Source organism: Passer domesticus, chromosome 12 (genome assembly GCF_036417665.1).
Source record: "Passer domesticus isolate bPasDom1 chromosome 12, bPasDom1.hap1, whole genome shotgun sequence".
In the NCBI taxonomy this organism is placed as follows: Eukaryota; Metazoa; Chordata; class Aves; order Passeriformes; family Passeridae; genus Passer; species Passer domesticus.
Genome location: NC_087485.1, coordinates 13,244,145 through 13,265,794, shown reverse-complemented (window position 1 = coordinate 13,265,794; position 21,650 = coordinate 13,244,145). Strand labels below are relative to the sequence as shown.

The 21,650-nt window shown below is 39.1% G+C and overlaps 1 protein-coding gene and 1 long non-coding RNA gene across 4 annotated transcripts in view; one reads left to right on the top strand and one right to left on the bottom strand.

Moving 5' to 3' along the window:
* Positions 1-21,650, bottom strand: part of ITFG1 (integrin alpha FG-GAP repeat containing 1) — a 73,114-nt gene that overhangs the window by 9,332 nt on the left and 42,132 nt on the right. Inside the window, exons 10-14 of the mRNA XM_064386454.1 lie at positions 19,650-19,822; positions 12,929-13,079; positions 12,572-12,680; positions 9,936-9,979; positions 8,012-8,090 (exon numbers count right to left, since the gene is read on the bottom strand). Of these exons, the coding sequence (XP_064242524.1) occupies positions 8,012-8,090; positions 9,936-9,979; positions 12,572-12,680; positions 12,929-13,079; positions 19,650-19,822 (556 nt within the window). The remainder of the gene's footprint in view (positions 1-8,011; positions 8,091-9,935; positions 9,980-12,571; positions 12,681-12,928; positions 13,080-19,649; positions 19,823-21,650) is intronic.
* Positions 1-21,650, top strand: part of LOC135279248 (uncharacterized) — a 135,917-nt gene that overhangs the window by 73,728 nt on the left and 40,539 nt on the right. For all 3 annotated transcript variants that reach the window (XR_010346526.1, XR_010346525.1, XR_010346524.1), the window contains exon 4: positions 8,808-8,921. This is a non-coding gene — a long non-coding RNA (uncharacterized LOC135279248). The remainder of the gene's footprint in view (positions 1-8,807; positions 8,922-21,650) is intronic.

Sequence of the window (21,650 nt, the reverse complement as noted above, 5' to 3'; positions counted from 1 at the left end):
GAATTTACAGCCAACTCCTTTTTACCTCTCCACACGCCCATCCAAGGCTTGATTCAGGAGGCAGCACTTGACCTCAGCCCACCAGCTGTGGGCCAGACTGGTGACACAACATTCTGCAGAGCCGTGCTGAACACAGGGGCAGGAACTCCTAACTCACCACCACCATTTCTTTGGCAAAGCCAAATATCCTTTCAAGACAAACCAAACCCACCCTCCTGGCATCCTGGAGATGCCAGTAAGTGCAAGCATTGGCCACAACACAGCAGCACCTCACCAAGGGACAACAAAGACTCCATTTCCAATAGCAGCTCCTCGGCTCTTGAACACTCCTCTGGGGACAAACTCCTCCTGGTCGTGCAGGCTGGGGACCCTGAACCCCTGCTCATTACAGTGATTACTTCATGGCTCTGCTTTAGGGAACCTCCCTTCCCTACCAGCTCTTGAGGAAGCCACTTGCCTTATGCTGTCAGGCATGTTTTGAAATAGGCCTGTTTAATCAGGAGGTAAATGTTATTTATTATTGTGTGTTTAGAATTATAATAACTAGATTTTATAAAGCAAGATAAATGTCAACTGAGATCTGAAAAATCAGCTTGATGCAGTTATCTTTTTATTAAGCTAAAATGCTATTAGCAAAAAGAAACAGTAATGGTCTTCCTAAAGATTATACACATTTTAGATTTATTTTTTCCCCACGCAGAACCATGTAATGAACAAGCAGATAAGAAAATATTTAAGTTGGATTTGTACTTTCAGGTCTCTGTTGTGAGGACAAGGTGTACTGTGCACACTGTTGGGTAGATTTCTCAAATACAGAAGATGTGGCACAAGGCACTGACTGAGCAGGTTTCTCTTTAATACAGGGATTTTTCCAGGAACTTGAGAGAACACAGGATAGGACAGCACAGGGTTTGAGTCCTGAGTCTGTCCCTCCCTTGCCAGTGACTTCCCTAGTATGATCTTGCCTAAACTGCTCAATCTCCAGGTGTCAAAAACTAAATCTAAAACAGGAGCAATTCTCAAAGTACATGATATCTGACACCCCCAGTTACCAATATACAAGTAGTAAGGAGCAAAGGTGGGTGTATTTAATTTGACTTGGTTATAGAAACAAACCAGATATGTTACGTGATCATGCTGCAACATAAAACAGATTTTCTTTTAGAATTTTTTCACTAATGCTGCATGCTGAAGGACTTTCCCCAAAAGAACAAGGCACTGCTGTAACATGGAAAAGCTTTTAGAATTACTTTTGAGTGAAATATTTAGGATCACGAGAAGACTGCAACTAAGATCTTGCTTTTTTCTTTCATCTTACAAATGAAATGAATGTCAACTAAATTAAAGAGAATAGAAGAAAATGTCATATACTGTGTGCAGTCAGCCTTAAAGAGGTTAGAGAGTCACATACTGCAGCTAGACTTCTTAAAGCACTGAATAATTTCATGGCTACTAATGCTGGTTCTTATGCCTACTAAGGTAAGGATAATGAAATCTTACGCTTCAGGATGTAAACAGATCATTTGCAAAGGTCAGAGAGGAATGTTTTCTTCTACACAGCAGGCAGAAATGTGCACATGCCTATTTTTTAATTTGCCTTTAAAATGGGGAGGTATTAGCTAAGCAGGATGATAGCATGTAGAAGGTTCCAGTTTACTAAAGCTGATGAAGCACAGGAGAACTTTGAGACTCCTCCTTGCTTTCCTCAGCCTATATCTATCATAAATTCTCTTTGATGCTTACTGAAAAGTTCCACGTAGAATTGTAACCAAGTAATTAAGAATGACAACTGCTCACCTGAGAAACATAAAAGCCGTGAACCACAATGAAAAATAAAAAGAGAAATTACAGAGAGTACTGTCAACAGTTTACTGACATTATCTGAAGTTCCCAGATACTGTTAATTAATTTACTTATGAAAATATTTCACATTTAATTAAATAGCAACCATAGCAATTTGCCCTCTTGTAAAATCACTGGAAACAGCTTTCTACTTCTTCCAAGAAAATCTGAAAATAGTTTTGCATCTTCAAGGAGAAAAGTGGGATTTATTTCTTCCATTCAAATTGTTCTTTAGCTTTTTGGAAGTCAGTGTAGGCAAGAAGGAGGATGTGGCTGTTGCTTCACAGTTTGTTTTACTTGATCAGTAGAACTATTACTATAAACTAAACTTAAAAAACCTTCTCCTGATCGTGTTACACATGATTTCTTTTAATACTTTCTTTTTAATAAGTTATTCAATACTATGTCTTTTGCCTTAAGTGTCTTGTTTCAAAAATGCCATTTCAAAGCATGCAGATATAATGGGCTATGGTATTGGTATTAGTGGTGGTATACATATTCTTGTTTTAAATCATAAATCATTAAGTTTATTGCTTCAAAAAACCTTGGGCACAGTAAAATCCTCAACCTTTCAGGACACGGTTTTCTGTGGTTTCAGCCTATCGGAGATCAAATTTGTAAGGAAAAGCTAATGATGTTGGGCAGCCAAACCTCAGAAGATTTTGCAGAGTTTGATATTCAGAAACCATTCAGGACCTTTTGGAATCAATCTCCTTACCTCTGAAGCCTGGCATATAAAATTGGAAGCAATTCGTATCATTAACCTTTCTAAAGCCTTGTCTGAAAACCAGAGCCATGTGTTGTCTGTGACACATCCAGTACTTGTTCTTTTATACCTGAATTAAGTCATTTTCCTTCTGTTTCCATTACCCTGATGTAAACTTGCTGAAAGCTCAAGGGTAGCCTGTTCTCCCCTGAGCTGAACTGCAATGTCCTCAACAGCTTATTTCAGGCTGAGGAATTTAACTTTGTCAGGGGAAAGTGGTAGCAGTTACATGTAGGAGCAATGCCTTCTCTTGTTAACCAGCACTGACAACACATGGTACTGGATTCAGGAACAGCCTCATTGAACCTACACAAATAGATGCACAATACTGATAGTGTTCAGTCAGTTTAAAAAAACTTATTTTGTGAAATAACAGCAGAACGTGCAAGATCACTACACAGAACTGAAAGACTAATGGAAAATCTGATTTCAAACTTGTAGCTTCCTGAAGTATTCCTTGTAATTATTTTTATTATGCTTTTCTTAACAAAATATTATTTGCATTTAATTAGTCAATTAAAAGCCAATCTGCATAATTCAAAATTCAGTAATACTATTTAGGATTCCAAAAGTGTATCTTTAATCTCAGACTTGCATGCAAATTCTTCTGTACCATCACCTACCTGAATACTGAGGTTAGCACATGAACAAATTTTTTAATATAGATTAGACAAACACATGTATCCTAGGAAAAGGAAAAATTAGTCCAAAACCTGCCATGCAGAGGCAGTTCAACATCTGGGTGTGATTGCTGGGACCGTGTGTCCTGCCCTGCACAGCTGGAGCACTGCAGTGCTGCTTCCTCTGCTGCCACCACCAGCACTGGGCTAAAGTGCACTGAGTAGTTCTCCTTTTTATAAAGCTGGCAGCTCCTTCTTTTATTTGAAAAATATGCCAACCACTTATTGGTGGTAAGAGAAAGGGAAAATATAACTGATAGTAATGAAAAACCCATGGATTGTGCCTAAGAATTTACAAAGAAGCTTTCAGGAAAAGAAACTAATCTAACAAAAACTCAACAACTTCAAACTTGGACGCTTCATAGAAAGTTGGAGAAATTGAATTGCTTGGCTTTAGTGGAAAGCTTTACTTCAGTTCCTTTCATATTGCCTTTGGGGGTCACTGGTTGGAAAAAAGAAATGTAGTGGTCAAAGAGTTCTTTTTCTGCTTAAAATATGCAATGGTAACTTCATTCCCCAGCTGGTTGCCTCTTTTCCTTAGTCCCCCTAATAGGAAATTCCAGATTAATGCAGTACACAACTTCACCTCAACCTTTTCTGCAATATCTTGTTCTGGAGTACCAGAAATAACATGGGAAAGTGAATTCAAAGTGCATTCTCAGGACTTGGACACTGGTGATTGCAGTGCTGCCAACTTGGGACACCTCTGCAAGCCCAAACTCCAAACCTGATGCACTTTTATGAGAATATGTATTTTTATGAAAAATACCTTTGCACCATAAAATTATAGAAGTAAAACTGGTAACTTAAAATCCAACAAGCAATAAAATTATCATAGTGCTGCTAGGGGGAAGCTCTGTCATTTTTAATGTCCAAATATTGCAAGCAACATTACAAGTTCAAGTAAGCTTTCTAAACAAAAGAGAGTTATACAGAAAAACATACTGGAAGGCAACTCCTACCTATAGCAAACAGAAAATCCCTCTCATGGAATGCAGCTATTCAATTATTAAATTATTCCAGCTTGTTCCATGAATACACTCTTCTTTCCATGTAGCACAATGAACCTTGCAGAGTCAAATGGCCATTGAAAATAAGCTTATTTTGCTTTTTTTCTGGTACATATTGCAATGTTTATGTTTAAATTCACAAGTATAATAGCTGCTAGACATTTGTGTTCACCTCACAATTCAATTTAGTTAAACAGCAGGAGAACTCAATGCAACAACAGGGAAGAGTAAGCAGATTTCAAAAAACCAGAAGGGCACGACTTCACAGCATGTGAAAGGTCATTCTGCCATGGAAGGTTTAAAACAAAACAAAGCAAAAGCAGCAAAATGAAAGAGCTCTGGAATGAAAGCTGCAGAGGCCATCAGTCCACACAGCTTCACTCATACAGATGCTTAAACAAATTATGACTTGGTCCCTATCAGCCATTCAGTGAATCTACTCTTGTCATCTTCCTATGGATACGGAGCTTTGAGGAAACCTGAGATATTCACTGCCACCTGTTCCTGGCCCACAGAATGAGTATGTTTGGTAGACACAAGCTGCAAGTATGAGCCTATTTATTTCAAACTCTACCAGCATATTTTTACTTGGGGAGAGAAAATTCAGATGTGCATAGCACAGGCTGAAACACAGAAGATATTCTCCCAATACAAGCCTGGAAATGTATATGCAGAGCTGAAAATCCTGGCTGACACTCACACTTAACTGTGGGATCTCCTTAAAAATAGCTCCAAAAGGAAGACATGGATCAGAAAACATGACTTAAATTTGAGTTGGTGTACTTCTTCCAGATTTACATGGGACCTGGTCTGACCTCAAGCATGAAATTCCTTAAATATTTGAAGAAGTTGTTGCAGTTGATTTTCCTCTCAGGAAGAGAAGGTCTGTGGAGATATTAACTGCAGATGTAAGGCCCAGCACTTCTCCATTCTAATGCCCATGTTGGCAATTGCTACTCCTTGTAGCTAATTTAACAGTATTTCTTGTAAGACTGCAAGTGGATTGAGCAATGTGAAAGTAAAAGCACAGAATACATGCTAATTATTATTCTGCTATCTTTTAACAACATACTGGAAATGTTAATAGGAGACAGAACAATTCTAACAATGTTTTTAAGAAAACCCTCATAGTTATGCAAATTCCCTGTAGTTTAGGCTTGGCAGATCAAAGAACCTTAAAATGAATTAGATAAGGCCAGCCATATGGGCCTTTTTATTTTACTTTTTGCATGGATATTGCCTGCATGAAAGATGCCATAACTCACAACTGAAGTCCTGCAGGACTTAGGAGATCAGAAGCAGAGTGGGGGCCATGGCTTTGAGTACTTTATGATGTATTTAAGCCCAGGGCTGCAGGGATAACTTAAGGTGACTGGTTGCAGAGGTCCAGCCAACAACTGTTCCCCCACTGAGCACAGCCATAAAGGCAATAAATAACAGCTGACTTTGGAGGGGGACATGAAAAGGAGTGCTGAGTCTCCTTTTTATCAGAAAAAGAACTGTTTTTACTCATGTTACTTCTTGGGAAAGGGATTAATTCTTTTAACATTTGATTAGCTCATTACTCCTTCAGATAATTAAAAGCTTCAAATATGGATTGCCCTGTAATATTGTATAAGGAAGGCAAATAAGTTCATGAAAATTAGTTTTAAAATAGCATATGGATGCTATATGAATAAAAGCTTAATGGAAATGTGGAATAAAAGCTTAGTGGAAAAGATGTTTTGAAGGTTTATACATGGACCAAAAATGATGATGATATCATTTGATATCTCAAATAATATATCTTGATATAGCCTGATGACATCCTGACAGTCAAATAGAAGATGATTGTGATGTAATGGACTGTTTTTCCAGACCACAACCTGTATAGGCCAGTAATTCTAGTTAGAACATTTACACATCATACACATAACATTTGCAAGAGAAGAAAATCTAGCTGCAAACGTAATGTAATACCTTCAGAAAACATGACTTTCAAAAGTTCTTGCAGGAATTATACACACTCAAAAAAATCTATTAACTTATTAGTGTTGAGAAACTGATCAAAGACAGCATTGGAAAATTCCCTGTAGCAACGCTGCTGGGGTCATAAATACACTTGGAATTCATTACTGTTATTTCATAATGTCAGAACAGAAAAGGAAATTCATCATGCCTGGACCCTGTTAGGTTTTTATTATTGTGAATATGGTAGCTCTGAAGGGAATATAGCAGTATTAAATCACATTTGATAACTGTTTCTTAGAGTAAATAGTAAAAACACTGCATTTCTAGAGGAACTGCCCCCCCCAATACAAACAAACAAAAAATGAACAAAGCCACAACCAAAGAAACTCAGCAAACCCTAAAGAAAATGTTTAAGAAAAATGCATTTGCCTTTGTTCTTGGAAGAGAGAGACAGAAAAAAAATTAGGAAAATGACACATGAAATAGGTCCAAATATTAAGCTAGTTTTATTCCATTTGTAAGATGTAAATTGTTCCATGACACAGAGTTAGAAAAATGTCTTTATTTAAGCATGCACAGAAATGCTAGAGCATCAAGATATGTTTTTGCAGCTGTCTGGTTTGCATTTCAGGACATCTTCATTCTCTTTAATTTCCCCCAGGTGGAATTAACAGTCCTGAGCACACTACTCATGGTGAGAGCATTACCAGTGATTCAGATTGACTCAGGACCTTAATGTGTCAGCATTTTCCCCTCTAAATTATTGTTTTTATTTAAGTTAGTGTTATACAGAATATAATCTGGAACTACTGGAGGCATTTTTTAAAAATCTGAGTTTAATTTGAAATGAGACTGGAGTGACAGCTACAGATGACTGCACTTACTGATCACGTTCAGCTTATGAGTTTGGGATTTTTGCCTAAGCAAGAAATGAGTCCATTATAGTCCTAAGATTACCAGTCATAAATGAGAATAATAAACCACTTAGTACAGTCTCCTGTGTTTTCTAGGAGCCACCAGTACACACCTAGGAAGGCAGCATAAACCCCAGGATATTCTAACATCAGGCACTGCCTGGACCACAGCCCAGTGGATGATTCTCTCTTTGGCTGCTTTGTTTTTGGACTCCTGCAAACTGTGGCAGCTGCACCATCTCAGGCCATGAGAGCTCTAGTTCCAATCCAAGTTGCACCAAGCAGCCCTCCCCCTTGATTTTGACCCTGTTACCTAAGGATTGACCCCTGCAGCTCCTGCATGACCTGAAAGGACACAGGCATTCCCCCTCCAGCTTCCTCAGGCTGCTCAGCATCTGATTTTGTTAGCTGCAGTTGTAGGGAACAACTCCAGACAAATACATCCTGTGTGTCCTGAATATTATCCTGATCCTTTGTCATCTGGCTACTAGGATTGTATTGAGGTATTTCAAGGCCACTGCTGTTTCTTAATACATAATTGCTTAGGAAGCAATTAGAAGCTTATGCTGTTTCACAAACTGCTGATATTTTACCCAACGATTTTTTGCTACAGCCAACTGTTCAAACCTAACTGGCACAGGACAAATGAAAAAATAATGCAATTGCAATGTCTGTAATAAAAATGCAATCTGTAAAGAAGGAAGAGAATGTTTGGGGTTTGGCATTGTAAACTGAAGGCACCATTGAAACCATTCCATTCCCTCTGTCACCTTTCCAATTCCTCGGGTTACTGAGAAGCACAAACACAGACAGCCTGTGCCTTGGGTATTCCCAGGGAGTTTCTCTTACCTGATCCATTTTTCAGGTATCCATTTGCATCTACAGTGGTGTACATTATGTAAGGACCAGGCTGATTAACTCCAAAGGGCTACAAGTGATAACAAAGAAAAAGGCAGGCAATATTTTAGGAACAGAAAACGCTATAGTAATTAAAAAGTAAACTGAATAAAAATGTTTTTACATTAAGAATTTATATTTTTTTTGTATTAAGAATTTATTTTTTTATATTTTAACTTCAAAATCCTGCAACTGTTTTCTTCATAGCATTATGTGGAAATCAATTTTCAAAATCACAGTAATCAGTTGGCTAAGTAATGCTTAGTTTCTCATGAAGAAAGCAATACTATTCAGTCCTCTGGCAAAAGGTTTAATGTTTCCTTGGAAGCTATAAGTAAAGTAAAAACCCCTAAAAATTAAAGAAATAACTGCATGTTCTGAAAAAGCAGAACATTTAATACCAAGAGAATGCACTATCTTGATGGTATTTCTGAAATGAAAAATACTACACAAATTCCATATTTTTATCATTATTTAGCAGTGTTTCCTTTAATTAATGTAAGTGATTGAACAGTGACTTGACAAGTATTGGTATCTATTTTCACCAAATTTTCTTGAGGAAGAAAATGTACTTAAACATCAAAGTACAGTCATGAGAAAAAATAAGACAAACATCCAAGGAATTTGTGCATTACTGAGTGATGAACCATAAGAAATGCACCTAAATAAGAAAGGCTGGGAAGGGAGAGGATGAGAGACAACTACAGGAACAGATTTTAAAGGAATTTTTCTTTTTTTTTTTCCCTAGTGCTGAACTAAAGCTGATATTAGGACATCAAATCCAACAGAGAGCTTTCAAGTAAGTTACAGAAGGAACACCAAAAGAGATGATGACATGTTTCACACCATGCCTCAAGAAGTAGTAAGTTTAAACCATAAGAGTAAGTGATAATGATGACAGATGAGATCAAAGCCTGAAAATAATAACTGATTAGAATGAAAACTAAGGAGACCACAATGGTGATGCTAATGCAGATCTATGAAAGATGAGTCAATAAGGTGAAATTTAAATTTTTTTTTTGGTGCCACATAGCTGTACTCTGGCCAATGTACCTTATGTTTACTTTGTCAGAGAACTCCTATTACAGTGGGAGCAATAGTGTTTCAGTGATCTCGATAATGAAATTTCCACCAACATCTGCTGTGAAGATTTGCTTTTTAAACCCTCCATTTTTGTAATTAAGTTAATGATACTATCAAACCTCATTATTTTATAACAGAAATTAAACCCCATGTCTCGAATAGGCTTGAAGCAAAGGTTAGCCCCATTTGAAGCAGTTTTTCTAATTTCAACTCAAAATTAAATGTGAAACTTTTGTAGAGCTAAAGTGCTACTGCTACCTCTGATTACTCTAAGCTTCTCTCTCAGGCCAGCTTTCACTGTGAACATTGCTAAACAATTTGCTAATTGGCAGTTTGGTGGGTGAGTTGGAGATCTCTGGAGACAAATAAAATAATCTAAACAGAAAACACCACATGTGTATGGCTGTCTGCAGTGCACTTCCTTCCTTGGCTGTGCCCACTGCTGGAGTTGGGCCCAGAAGTGGCTGGATCTCCCCACAGTCAGTTTTGTCTGGACTTTCTAAGTGCCCACCAAGACTTGGCACAATTCCCAGTTTGGGCACCCAAGTTCCTCCTGTCTCTGGTTACCCCCAGTGTGGGGTAACAAAGCCCCTGCACAACAATCAATTGGTTCCAGCTCTGGGCAGCAGCTGCCCAGAGTTATGGGTCTCACAGAAGCAGAAGGTGTCCAGTCATGATTTGGATTATACATTATTCCAGTCAACAGCTCTTTCAGTACGTTGAGAGTTTTTGGTATAATTAGACCTCAGCTTATTTGAGGCTAGATACTAAACCAGGCCACAGTTACACTTACTGTTATTTTCCGAGGACAGTCGTTGGAACAGAGGCCGCTGAGAACTGCAAGAACAAAAAGTGAGCATGTTGTGTTTATGTTCACAAACCATCTTAAAAGCACCACTTTTGCAATCTGGTAAAGTCTAGTGTCAGGTAGCCATCAAAACACAAAGAAAATAAGTATCTTCTTTGTGATTTATGGTAATACATAACATTTCCTTATGTTGGAAGCATACTTGGCAGAAATTCACCATTGTTTTACCTCACCTCACTGGTTAACCAGCTTCAAAAGGACAGATTTCCCAGCTAGAAAAATTCCAAATTAAAATATTTTTAAAACAGTGAACTATACATTTTATTCATTATTCTTCATTTCTAACCATGTAAAATACTGGCAGAGATTCAGCTTTACTGTTTTAAGTGATAAAAAAATAAAGGTTTTTCCTTCTATATAAGGCATCATTTTGGAACTTGGTTTAGAGCAATTCACAAAAGCTGTAACAAGCAAAAATCCCCTTACCAATTAAGTCTATTAATTCAAAAGTATTATAAGCAGGTGTATATAATGCTAATTAATATCTAAAGCCTGTGACACTTGTTCCAATTAATTGTTTAAAACTTACTAGTTTGAAAAATCAGTTACATTCAGAAATCTCTGTTAAAAACCTAAATGAGGGACAGTGAAAGCCATCTGTTTGGTAAGCAGTGGACATCCTGTCACACTGAGTAGTAGAAGAAAGCAACAAAACCCACACACATACAATAATGTAAGGTCCATTCTGATGCAAAATTTGGACTTCTAATGGCAACAGTTTGGTTGAGCAGCAGGCCAGTAATGGCTATGGGCAGGGAGGAGGATGCACACCAGGTACTGAAGCCAGGGAAAAACATTACTTCTCCATGAATTATGGTATCACAAAGCAAGCATGGCAGACAGAAAATGAAGATTTGGACCAGATTTGAGGGCAGGTCATCCTAACTATCAGGAATTTCTTAAAGCATTTTCTGTCGTCTTTAAGGGTCCATTGAGTTAAGGGTACAAAATGTTTAGGACCAGGAAAAATATTGAAAGGTGCATGGAAGATGTTCACAGTCTGATTAGAAATCACTCCCTGCATGAGTCAGAAATGGCACTGTTGTATACAAGCAAGTTTTCTAATAGTTTGTGTGTGAATATTAATAATTGTCCTAAATTACCATTCTTTGCTTGTGATTTCAAAATGTTGAAATTTTTATATACAGTAAGATGTAATGTTTTATACAGTCCAAACCCCCCAATATCTGTTAAGACAAATGTGTGTAGCAAAGCAGAATTTGAAGGCTATATGCACCTACAGATAGCCTTTTAATACTACAGCTTTAATTTTATCTGTTAAACGTAGGTGAGTATGCAAGTGGATCCAACTCTTCCCATTTTGATGCAAAAGGGCACACTGAAATTTGCTGTTCAGTTTCAGCCTGGAACAAATTACCTGGCCAAGTATATTTGACATCAGTTATAATGAGCAAAGCTGTTCTCATTGTCCATATGCCAAATAAGTGAACACAATGCATTTATTGATACACTAAATCACACAAAGCACATTTTGTTAGAAATACTTTCCTCTGTATCACAGTAAAAATATTTTTAGATCCTCATTAATTCCTAATTCCTAGGGTTTCTATGCAAAAATACTCACACCCTAAAAGGGTGCTAAAAAAAGGCTTGCCCCAGTTTTTAAGATAGATTTACAGAGAGTGAATCAAAAAAGCATGTTGCAAACTACTCCCTTCCCTATTAAAATATCACACAATTATAGTTCTGGTATGGCTTTGTGAAGTGTAAGATTTTCCCAGAGGATTTTCTGCATGCTTTTGTGAATTACACTACAGATAGATGGTATTACTTAAAAGAAGGCTTCCACCAACATGATAAATGATTAAACACTATCATGATGAGAACAGAGCCCAGGCTGTGGACAAAGTAATAATAGCATCAGCCCCCAGCAGCAGCTGCAGTTCTGCTCTCTTATGGTGTGCAGAATGTGTGCTTTAGAGGACTGGATGCATTTAAGTAACATGAAAGCAAATACAATTTTTGAAGGTGAACCTCTAGCTGTTGCTAGTGAGCTTTGTCTTCATAGGCTCCATACAGCCTCATTTTTCACTCATTCTCAAAAAATCAAGCAAGACAGACAAGAAATGAGCTCAAAGCTCAACACCTTTGCAGTTGAAGAACACAGAAGGGCATGCAGTTTAAAAACCTAATTATGAATATTGTAATTTAACTCAAGCCTTTTAAACCAGCTCTCATTAATTCACACACCCTGGCCATGTTCATGGCCACTCTGTGCTCTCAGGGTAAGGTGTGGTTTGTGCCACGTGGATTTGGGCTGGAAACGCAGAATTGACTCCCACAGGGATACAAAGTGACCCTCAGAACAGATGATGCAGTGTAAGCAAAACACACCATGCCAGGAGCCCCTGAAATGAAACCAGCCCCTTTGGAAGGTGATTCTGCATCATTCCCACCTGACACACACCTGAACTCCAGCAAAGCAGGCTTGCTGTGGCACAGGTACAGAACATTACCACAGTGCTTTCATATGCAAAGGCTCAAATGTTCACATCCCTCTCAAGATCCCATTTTGACTTTATCATGCATTGGTAACTTACCAATAACTTTAACAAAATAGGCATCTGCTTCAAAGTTATTTTTCAATGTATGGATAGCAAAGTCCTTGTTGGAGTAGCCTTTGCTTAGCACAATGATATCCAAGATTCCCTAGAGGAAAAAAATCCCAAGTTTACATTAGAATGCTTATTTACTCTTGGGAAAAAATACTATGCAGCAAAGTTTACACCTTTGCTATTTATTTTAATATCTTTCAAATATTATGAATAAAATGCAAATCAATTTGGAATGGAGAGGGCCATCCACAGCTCAGCAGGACAATCCAAGGTCTGTGCAGGGCCCAGGGATGGGCACAGCCACAGCCAGAGCTGTTTGCTGGGCTGAGGAGCTGCACTTACATCCTCATAGATGTCAAAGAAGGTGGCTACCACGGCGTCCTTGATCTGATTGAGGTCCGAGAGCTCCCAGAACACGCGGAACATGCGCCGCACGCTCTTGCAGCTCACGTTGTTGCATGGGACATTTTCTAGTAAAAATGCTTGTTGATTGCTGTAAAACATACATACATAATACATAAACTTGAGATAAGTCTAAATTATAGAATTTAAAAAAATATTGTAATTAAATAGTTTAAGTGCTCTGCAGTTAAATGTAATAGAAGCTCAGCTGGCAGCCACTGGGTACTCGAAAAATCCGTAAGTACTTATGTGAACTTTACAGACAGAACTACAATCATTGTCATGCCTGACTTATAACAATGAAAACATAAAATAAATGGATCCAAACCAACAGGAGTAACTTAACCATTCAAAGGACAGAACATAGCCTTACTTTATTCTGAAAAAACTACAAATGAACTTATCTGCCATTTTCCTTAATCCCTTCCACAGTCTGTCAGCTTAAACACTATTTAAAACATGTCCATGCTTTTTCATTATTGCATGACAGCTTCTTCCCATCCCAGCTCCATTAACATTTTTTCTTACACAGTGCATGTTTTAAGCAAATTTGAGATTAAATCAAATCTCTCTTTGTATGTTTTCCACTGTTTCAAACAAAATACAAAACACAAAACCCAGCCTGCTAAAGTGCAGTAAAAATAGGGCAAGACAAACCAAGTTAGGCACTAGCTGACATGTAACACAAAGGCAGGTGCAAAACTGAACAAGAAATGTAGAAACCAAGCAGAGTGCCAGGGCTAGTGCAGAAAAATCTCCCTTCTAAGGAGTATCCAATGTGGGTCAGTGGGAGACACAAGGTTCCCACTCTCCCTGCTAATGTATCAGTGCTTCTGGAACTGGGAAAACCTCACACTTTACCAACCCCAGTCCAACTCTTCAGGCAGGTTTGCATCCTGGGATCCTAAAATCCTTCCTTGCCTCGGCAATGGAAACAGATGAAGTTTCCTCCTCTCCTTCTGGGGGCAGAGCCAGGAGGCAGAGCAGTGTTCTGTAAAGGCAGCTCAGCTGTCAGAGCCCAGGGCAACAGCCAGAACCACGTCCTCAGAGTGACCCTGGACACGCTGCTGCCTCCCTGGGGACAGCGAGGTGGCTTCTGTGTCTCAGCAGCAGCCAGGATGCACAGGCACTTCTCCTTAGGCAAATCACTGAATTAACTATCTAACTATTTTCCAAAAGGAAATGAGGTCATCTGCAATATTTAAGGTGCTGCATTATCTGTATCTGAGAACTCATAATCACAACTTGAAATTCTTAAGTGCTCACATTCATTTCATGTATTACCTAAGTACCATATCAGAATAGCCAACTGCAAGGTAAGGTGACAAGCTGAGCTAAGCAGTTTGTTTCAATTTCTCTTTTTCATCATCTCAACATAGCTTTTTAAAAATTGGACAAACTTTTACAAAGACTACTTCAGTTCAGATTTTTTTTTAAATTGTCAGAAATTACTTAGATGATAATTACAAGAGAGAAGACTCACGTTTGCATTATACTCTGCACACTACTCAAGTCTAAGCTAGAAGCCTTGTGAATGGATACAAGTAGTTTATTTACTACAGGAAACTTTTATTTTCTTTCCTTATAACTGAGAAAAAAGGAAAACATTAATCAAAGTGGCACTGAGTATGGAAATGCCACTTTCCTTCACCCTTCTGTACCTACAAGAGAAACAGAAGACAAACAGCAGGAAGAAAAAAGCAATGTAAAACACTAAACAGATGCTGAAGACCCAAGAAATGCACTGTGGGAGAGCTCTCTTGTTGAGGAAAGGAATTAATTCAGAGATGTAGCATCCCCTGCCCCATGCACTGCATCTCAGCCAGGAGAGGAAATGCTGCTGTGCAGGCCATGCTGCAGCAACAGGGAGTTGCAGGCCCTGATTTTCTGCAGGGGGGAGAGAACCTGCTGCTCTCTGCCTCCTCAGCTGCTCACGTTGTTCCTGGGAAACATCTGCATTTGGCCTGTGAGCTGCCAGTTGAATTCTTCTAGGATTCAGGCCTGTGATACACAAGGAGCCCTAGACTGGAAGTATCTACTGCCATGTTTCCTGTCTGATACATACTATGATAAATAAATGCAAGCTTATGACCTTCCTATTATTTTGAACAAAATTTTGAAGAGTTCCCATCAGAAAGAATCTCCCTGTAACAAAGATAATCATCTGCATCCTTAAAATGACAAAGCACTGTCCTTGAAAGCCTATAAAGACAGACACTCCTGTAATGGTAAAACCCAAAAAATCAATGCTGAAGTGCTCTACAAATGTGTAACAGTCAATACCAAACAACTCAGCTTCAATGCTACAAGAGAGAGCACAAGAACTCTGAACTCAGACCAGCCTATTGCCCTTAACTTGCCATTTGCAGCACTTCAGATACTGAGCTGTACACAGCTGCAGAGAAATTGTGTGCTACCTACAGCTTTATTCCAAAGTACATTATATTCCAATTTGGTACCTTCTGACCAAAGTCATCTGTGCAGGAAAGGGAGATTTAATAAGGCTTAACACCAAAGAAAGACTAGTCTTAGTTTTATTTTAACATATTCCTTTGCAATTAGAATTAAATATTTACTGCTAATTCCATACATCTCTCATGCTGTCAGTTTTAGGGTAGTTCATTTAAAGTAATATCAGGGACATCTAAATCACCACTATCTTACTTCAGACGTTCAGAATAATTGAATTTGCCTCTGGTTTTTTAGATTTGCTCAATTACAAGGTGCTCATCAATCCTTCATTTAAAAGAAGTCCTCTATCCAACCTTCCTTCTGACAAGTGACAACTAATAATGATTTAGGAAGAGATAATTTGGTCGAATAAGAGTCCTTCCATATAAAGGATTAATATATATACATTAATTTAAAACTGAGCATGAACACCTAGAAAACTTTCTAGAAGCCTATCATACTTAGAAGTTTTTTATTCAACTCTCCATATCCAGCTGTTTTTTGTCTCCAAGTTTCAGTCTTTACTGTTATCAACTGTATCAGACATAAAGTATTGTCAACTTGACCAGTGAAAAACATTCCCTTTGAATAAAAATGGATTTGAAAGACTTAGATTACATATTTGCAATGCCAGATGCCAACTACTAGTGTCTAATTGGAAAAAATTGTTAAACAGAATTCCTTTCACTTAATTAGATGGGAGATAGATGCTTACAAACTCACATGCAGTACTTACAATTCAAATGTTACCAGAGTCAATTTAAAATCAGCATGTGAAAAAATGAATTCATTTATGTAAGACAGGAGGTATAGCTGAACCAATTACTAACTACTGATAAAATCCCTTCACTATTATATTCTATATACACACACAATTTCTAATACAGAATTCATGTATATATCAAGCCTGGAGAAAAGCCTGTGGACTTCAATTCTAATGCACAGGTTTTGACTCAAGTCAGAAGTTACAAGAATTCAGACTGAACAGATAAATATGTAAGGATCTACAGTGCACTTAGCACCTTCACCTGCTGGAATGTATTGAGTACCTGATGGAATTTATTGAGTCTTAATAAAGGCTCAAAAGTTTCAACCCCCCACAATACCTGCAACCACAAGTGAGACTCCTTTTTGCTGTTTCTGGTAAGGAATGTCTCTACATTGTCAGAATATGACCCAGTGTAACTCCAAATCAAAGGATTACGGCAGGAGATGAAACAGCAGAGCTGTGGCAATACTTGAAGCTATTGATCATTTTCCTGACGTGGCCACTGGGCAGGACACTAAACCAACTTTATGCCCAACTGTGGTATCTTTATTTCAGTCTTTTGTAGGGATTTGTAAGGATTTGATCTGAAAGTACTTTCCTGAATTGTGATGGAGGCATATAATTGCTTTTAATCCTTTTCTTCCATTATCATGTATTGGTATACCTTCAGATGAACAAAATTGTTTCTGCCTGCTTTAATTTCTTTACATTACAGACAGCAAGTAGAAACCAGGCTTCCTAAACGATAGCACAGATTGAGGTCAAGAGTTTACAAAAATGCTTTTATCATTTAATCACAGTAATCAATCACTGAAATTAGATCTGTAGATGTGGCATGAAAGGCTTCAGAGAAAGAAATAAACAGCTTGATCCAGAAGTGTTTAAAATCGATTAAATAAGGTTTTCATTTTAATTTGCTCTAATTTAAGGACAGCTTTTAATTTAATTCCCACACTGTTTTAATTCTCTCCAATCTGTGACCCAGTTATACATTTTAAAAGGAAGTATTTGCTTAAGTCTCTCAGAACCACTGAATTATTACTGAATGTGACATTTCACAGCAAGAGTAGAAAAAAGTGACTTTTGCTCCCATCCCGAACTACAAAGCATGCTTCCACTACTTCTCTGCAAATTCCGGACAGATACAATGCTAACATGCAATGTATTTCTTGATTTTTAGGTTGCTTTACTCTGTTTTTTGCCAGAATTCCTCAGTTTTCCGAATCTCCTTTTTAATAGCTTGTCACATCATCTGCCAGTACTTTCAGTCCTTATGCCTTATTGTGTCACTCAACTTTGATGTCAAGTTTAAAAATAATTTTGAATGCACTCAGTTGAGCAAGCAAACAAATTCAGAAGCAAGAAGAATAAAAGTGTATCACAGTAGTTCATTGCAACAAGACATAAGCGACTTCTGGGCTTCCACAGGAGTAACTACTTACAAACTATTTTATGATTTTACACGACATTACATTGCTGTAATTACACTCCAGCCAGAGGACAGAGCCTCCTAAGACTTAAAAGAGCTTCAAGTATGTTTTTGAACTCCATGCATCTTCACACAGCCCTTCTGAAGAGCACCAGCTATCAGGATACACGTGATAGTACAGCTCAAAACACAACATTTCTGAGGCTTAGGCAAAAGCAAAGACAGCAACTTTACAGCTCCACGTGACCGTGTTACTTTGGCAAAGGCAAGGCTGCTTCTAGCTTGCTCTCTAGACTATCTGCAGTCTCTGTTCAATGTCTGCTTGAATAGAAGATGCAAAGTCCCAGCTGAGGAAAGTCTGCAGTCAAACACCTGACATTCAGGGCCTGAGTGCTTTAACTTTGCCTGGCAAGTTCTGGGCCTTACCAGCATCACCTCCTTCTCGTCTGCCGTGTCTGAATAGAAACAGCTGCTCTGCTGTTATTTTAAGGCTCAGAGGTACAGACAGAGCTCAGCTGCTCACAGCCTTGTCATGAATCACATCATGTAGGCTGAACACAGGCACGCTACTCTTCAAACTGGGTCATTTTTAGGTGTGGCACTATCTGAAGAATTCTAACACAAAAATGTCAGTGAGTGACTCATGTTCAGGCAACCACTAGAAGACCTGAACTGACTTCTTGGACTTCAGCACCAAATTCTCTTACTATCAGAAGCATCAAAGTGAGGTCCTCACTTGTTTTCCATATACATGCAAACTATGAACCTGCACCCAAGATCATTCAAAATACCACATAGGGGAAGATAACAAATACACCTGTATGAGAGACTTATTCTGCTTTGTAATGCATTAGCGCAAGCATTTGTCAAGTAAAGACATTAAGAGTCCACAAAGCATGGGTTAAAATACCATTTAGAAGTGATGACATGAAGCAAAAGGGAATGGCACAGATAATGTTCCATGTCTGCAGATGCTGGCAGTCAGCTGTGCAGCACACACTGCACTCACGTGCACACATCCCAGCTCTGCTGAGCTTCACTGGCATCGTGGTCTCTAGGGCTCTCAGCTTTTCTCCCAAATAAACAAGTCTATTCATCATCCCTACTGTCAAGCAAAAGCATGTTCACATGCAAACATGCTGCTGCACTTCAAGGTAAAGCTAAGGACATGGCAGCAGCAGCATCCCCAGGTGCCAGGTGAGAGCTGCCCACGGGCTGCTCCGTTCCGAGCGGCCGGCTGCGTTTATCCGGCGGCACGTGCTCGACAGCTCGGGAATGCACCCACTCAGCTCAGCTTTTACATGGATCACTGGCTCCTCCGTGTACAACAGGCTCCCTGAGAGCATCCCCACACGCCCTCTCCCACCTAGCACCAGATGGTAGCAGTAGAAAGTATTGGGAAGGCAAGCAATGAAGAAAAAAATTAAGAAAAAAGGAGGATGAGAAGATTACACTGAAAAATTTAATAAGAAGTGTTAGAAGTTTCTTTTTTGAGGGGCTTGGGTGTGTGTGTTATCTGTTTTCAGCTCTCTTGGACATTGTAAAAATAACTGGTAAATTCCTGGTTCTCAAAAAGGGCAAACCACTACTGAGTGCATTTTTCAGCAGTTACCAGTCAGTGCTCACTCCGTAAGACAGGGAACAGGTTCCCCAACTCTCAGAGCCTGGTGTTACTAGCCAGCACTGACAGCTGAAGTCAGGAATTTACAGAAGATGGTGTGGGAAAGGAAAGGGAGAGAATCAGCTCCTGAGCTCTGGGAGGAATGCTTAAAATGCTGCCTCATACTCCAGTCCATGATGGAATTCCCCACCCAGAGTCCCAGTTTGAGCCTATACAAGTATGCATTCTGAATGTAGCATGTAAATGCACACTTGGGTTCAAAAGAAAACACTTAGCAGAGATCAAAAGTCTTGGTCACTTGATAAAATGATTGAGATGCACTAAAGTTAGTAATTTCTATGAATGATGATTGAACATGAATCTGCTAGCTTTATTTCTAGGTTTGCATTACCTTCCAGAAGTGTTCTTCAATATAGCAAGTGCATCAGGGTAGCCATCCATGTTGTAATCTCCAATGTGAAGTGTAATTGGAAATGAAATTTCTGCTGAAGATTTGTCATTTTGGTATGGTACAAAGCCCCAGACTGTGTCTTTATTTCTGAAGTCTTGCAAAACTGGAATCCACTGTAAAACAAAAAAAAGAATGACTAGGTAAAGACATTAATTTTATTTATTTAAACAATGTAGCTCTATTTAAAACAGCTGACACCACTTCATCAGGATTCTTAACCATTTACAAGTAAGGATTATTTCTGAATAATCCCTTCTGTCAGCAAAATAAAAAAATAATTTGAAGTATTTTTTACGCAGGCAGTTATTCCAGAACAGGAAAATATAATTAAGGTTGTAAGAATACAACCAGAATATGGAAACATTCAGGAACACCTTAACTGAAATTCAGGCTTGCCTGAAATTTCTACTAATCTTTAAATGTAGGCAAGACCAAATCATCAGGGCCATGAGATCTTGAGTGTCTTTTTTTCCCCTGGAATTGCAAGGCAATGCAATAGGCATCACTGAAGCTGGAGGATGGATGCAGCCTCTTTAAGCCAACACCAAACTGCTGGACACTGTCATATGCTGCAGGACAGGGTGGCCATTCAGGGAGGCCCTAGAAAGGCAAACTGACACTCAGCTACATCATCCTGCACGGGGGAGTAAAGCCCTGCACTGGCACGGGCTGGGCAGTGCCCAGCTGGGTACCAGCTCTCCCGAGGGAGGGGATGGTCCTGCTGAGCAGGAAGGTAAAGCTGGGCACAGCAGCTCAGGCAGCAAACCTGCTCTGCACTGAAGTGGCTGCCTGTGCTCCTGCTCAGGATGACCCAGGACTTCTTTTGATACAGCACTGGCTCTTCTGCATCTGGATTCTGTGCCCAGTTTTGTGCCCCACAGTTCACAAAGGATTTGAGAATACTGAGTGTGTTCAGAGAAGGGTCAACAAGATGGTCAGGCACTGAGTGTTTCCTCAGAAGACGGGCTGAGGGCACAGGGATTGTTTGGAGGACAGAAGATTTAGGCAGTCTTGCAATGCCTGCAAGGAGCCAGCTGAGGAGATGGAGCCAGGCTCTCTGCTGGGATACATGGCAGAAGAGCACGAGAAAATGGTCAGACTGACACAAGGGAGGTTCTGACTAGAGACAACCTAATTATACAGCAAACGAAGCCCTGACAAGTTGCAGGATCTTTGTCCTTGGAGGTTTTCCAAGTGTGACTGGACAAACCTTTAAACAACACGGTCTGAATTCAGTTTGCTCCTGCTTAAAGCAGGAGGCTGGATCTCCTAAGGTTCATTTCAGCTTGAACAATTTTATTATTCATGGATATTTAGAAGTTCAAGAGCTTCAGTTCCTCTCCTATATCCCCAGAAGCATCAGATACTGAACTGTTTGATAAGAAATTAAGATTAAAGTATCAAACTGAAACTACAAAAGAAATGCAAAGTATAATTTCTCCAGGACAGGAAACAGAATGCATCTGCACCTACTTTCCAAAGTACTGCCGAAGTGCTAAATAAAATTTATCTTAATTAAAATCAAGGTAATTTTGCAAGTTGAAGTGCCAGGGTTAACATTTCAATGCTACAGAAAAAAACATCAGTGTCATTTTAAAAGTCAGAAGTAATTTTATATGTCAACTAACTGACAATGCCTTCAAAAGGACAGAGGGCTGCCATCTTGAAGGATCACTATCACCAACATCAAAAGCTCTTAACAGATATGACACACATCTTACCCAAGCCTCAATTTAGCTGTTTCAAGAGCCAGAATGAGGTCATGACAGTATCATATCCTGCCATGGAAAGACTCCCTTGCTGCACAATCCAGTGGTGAACAACATTTCTGCCACATGGTAATTGTGTGTGACACTTGACTGGTCCCTTGGGATTACAAACTACCACAGGCAAGTGAGAGAAGCCCCCAGAATGGCTGCAGAAGTGCACTGAGGTGGGAGC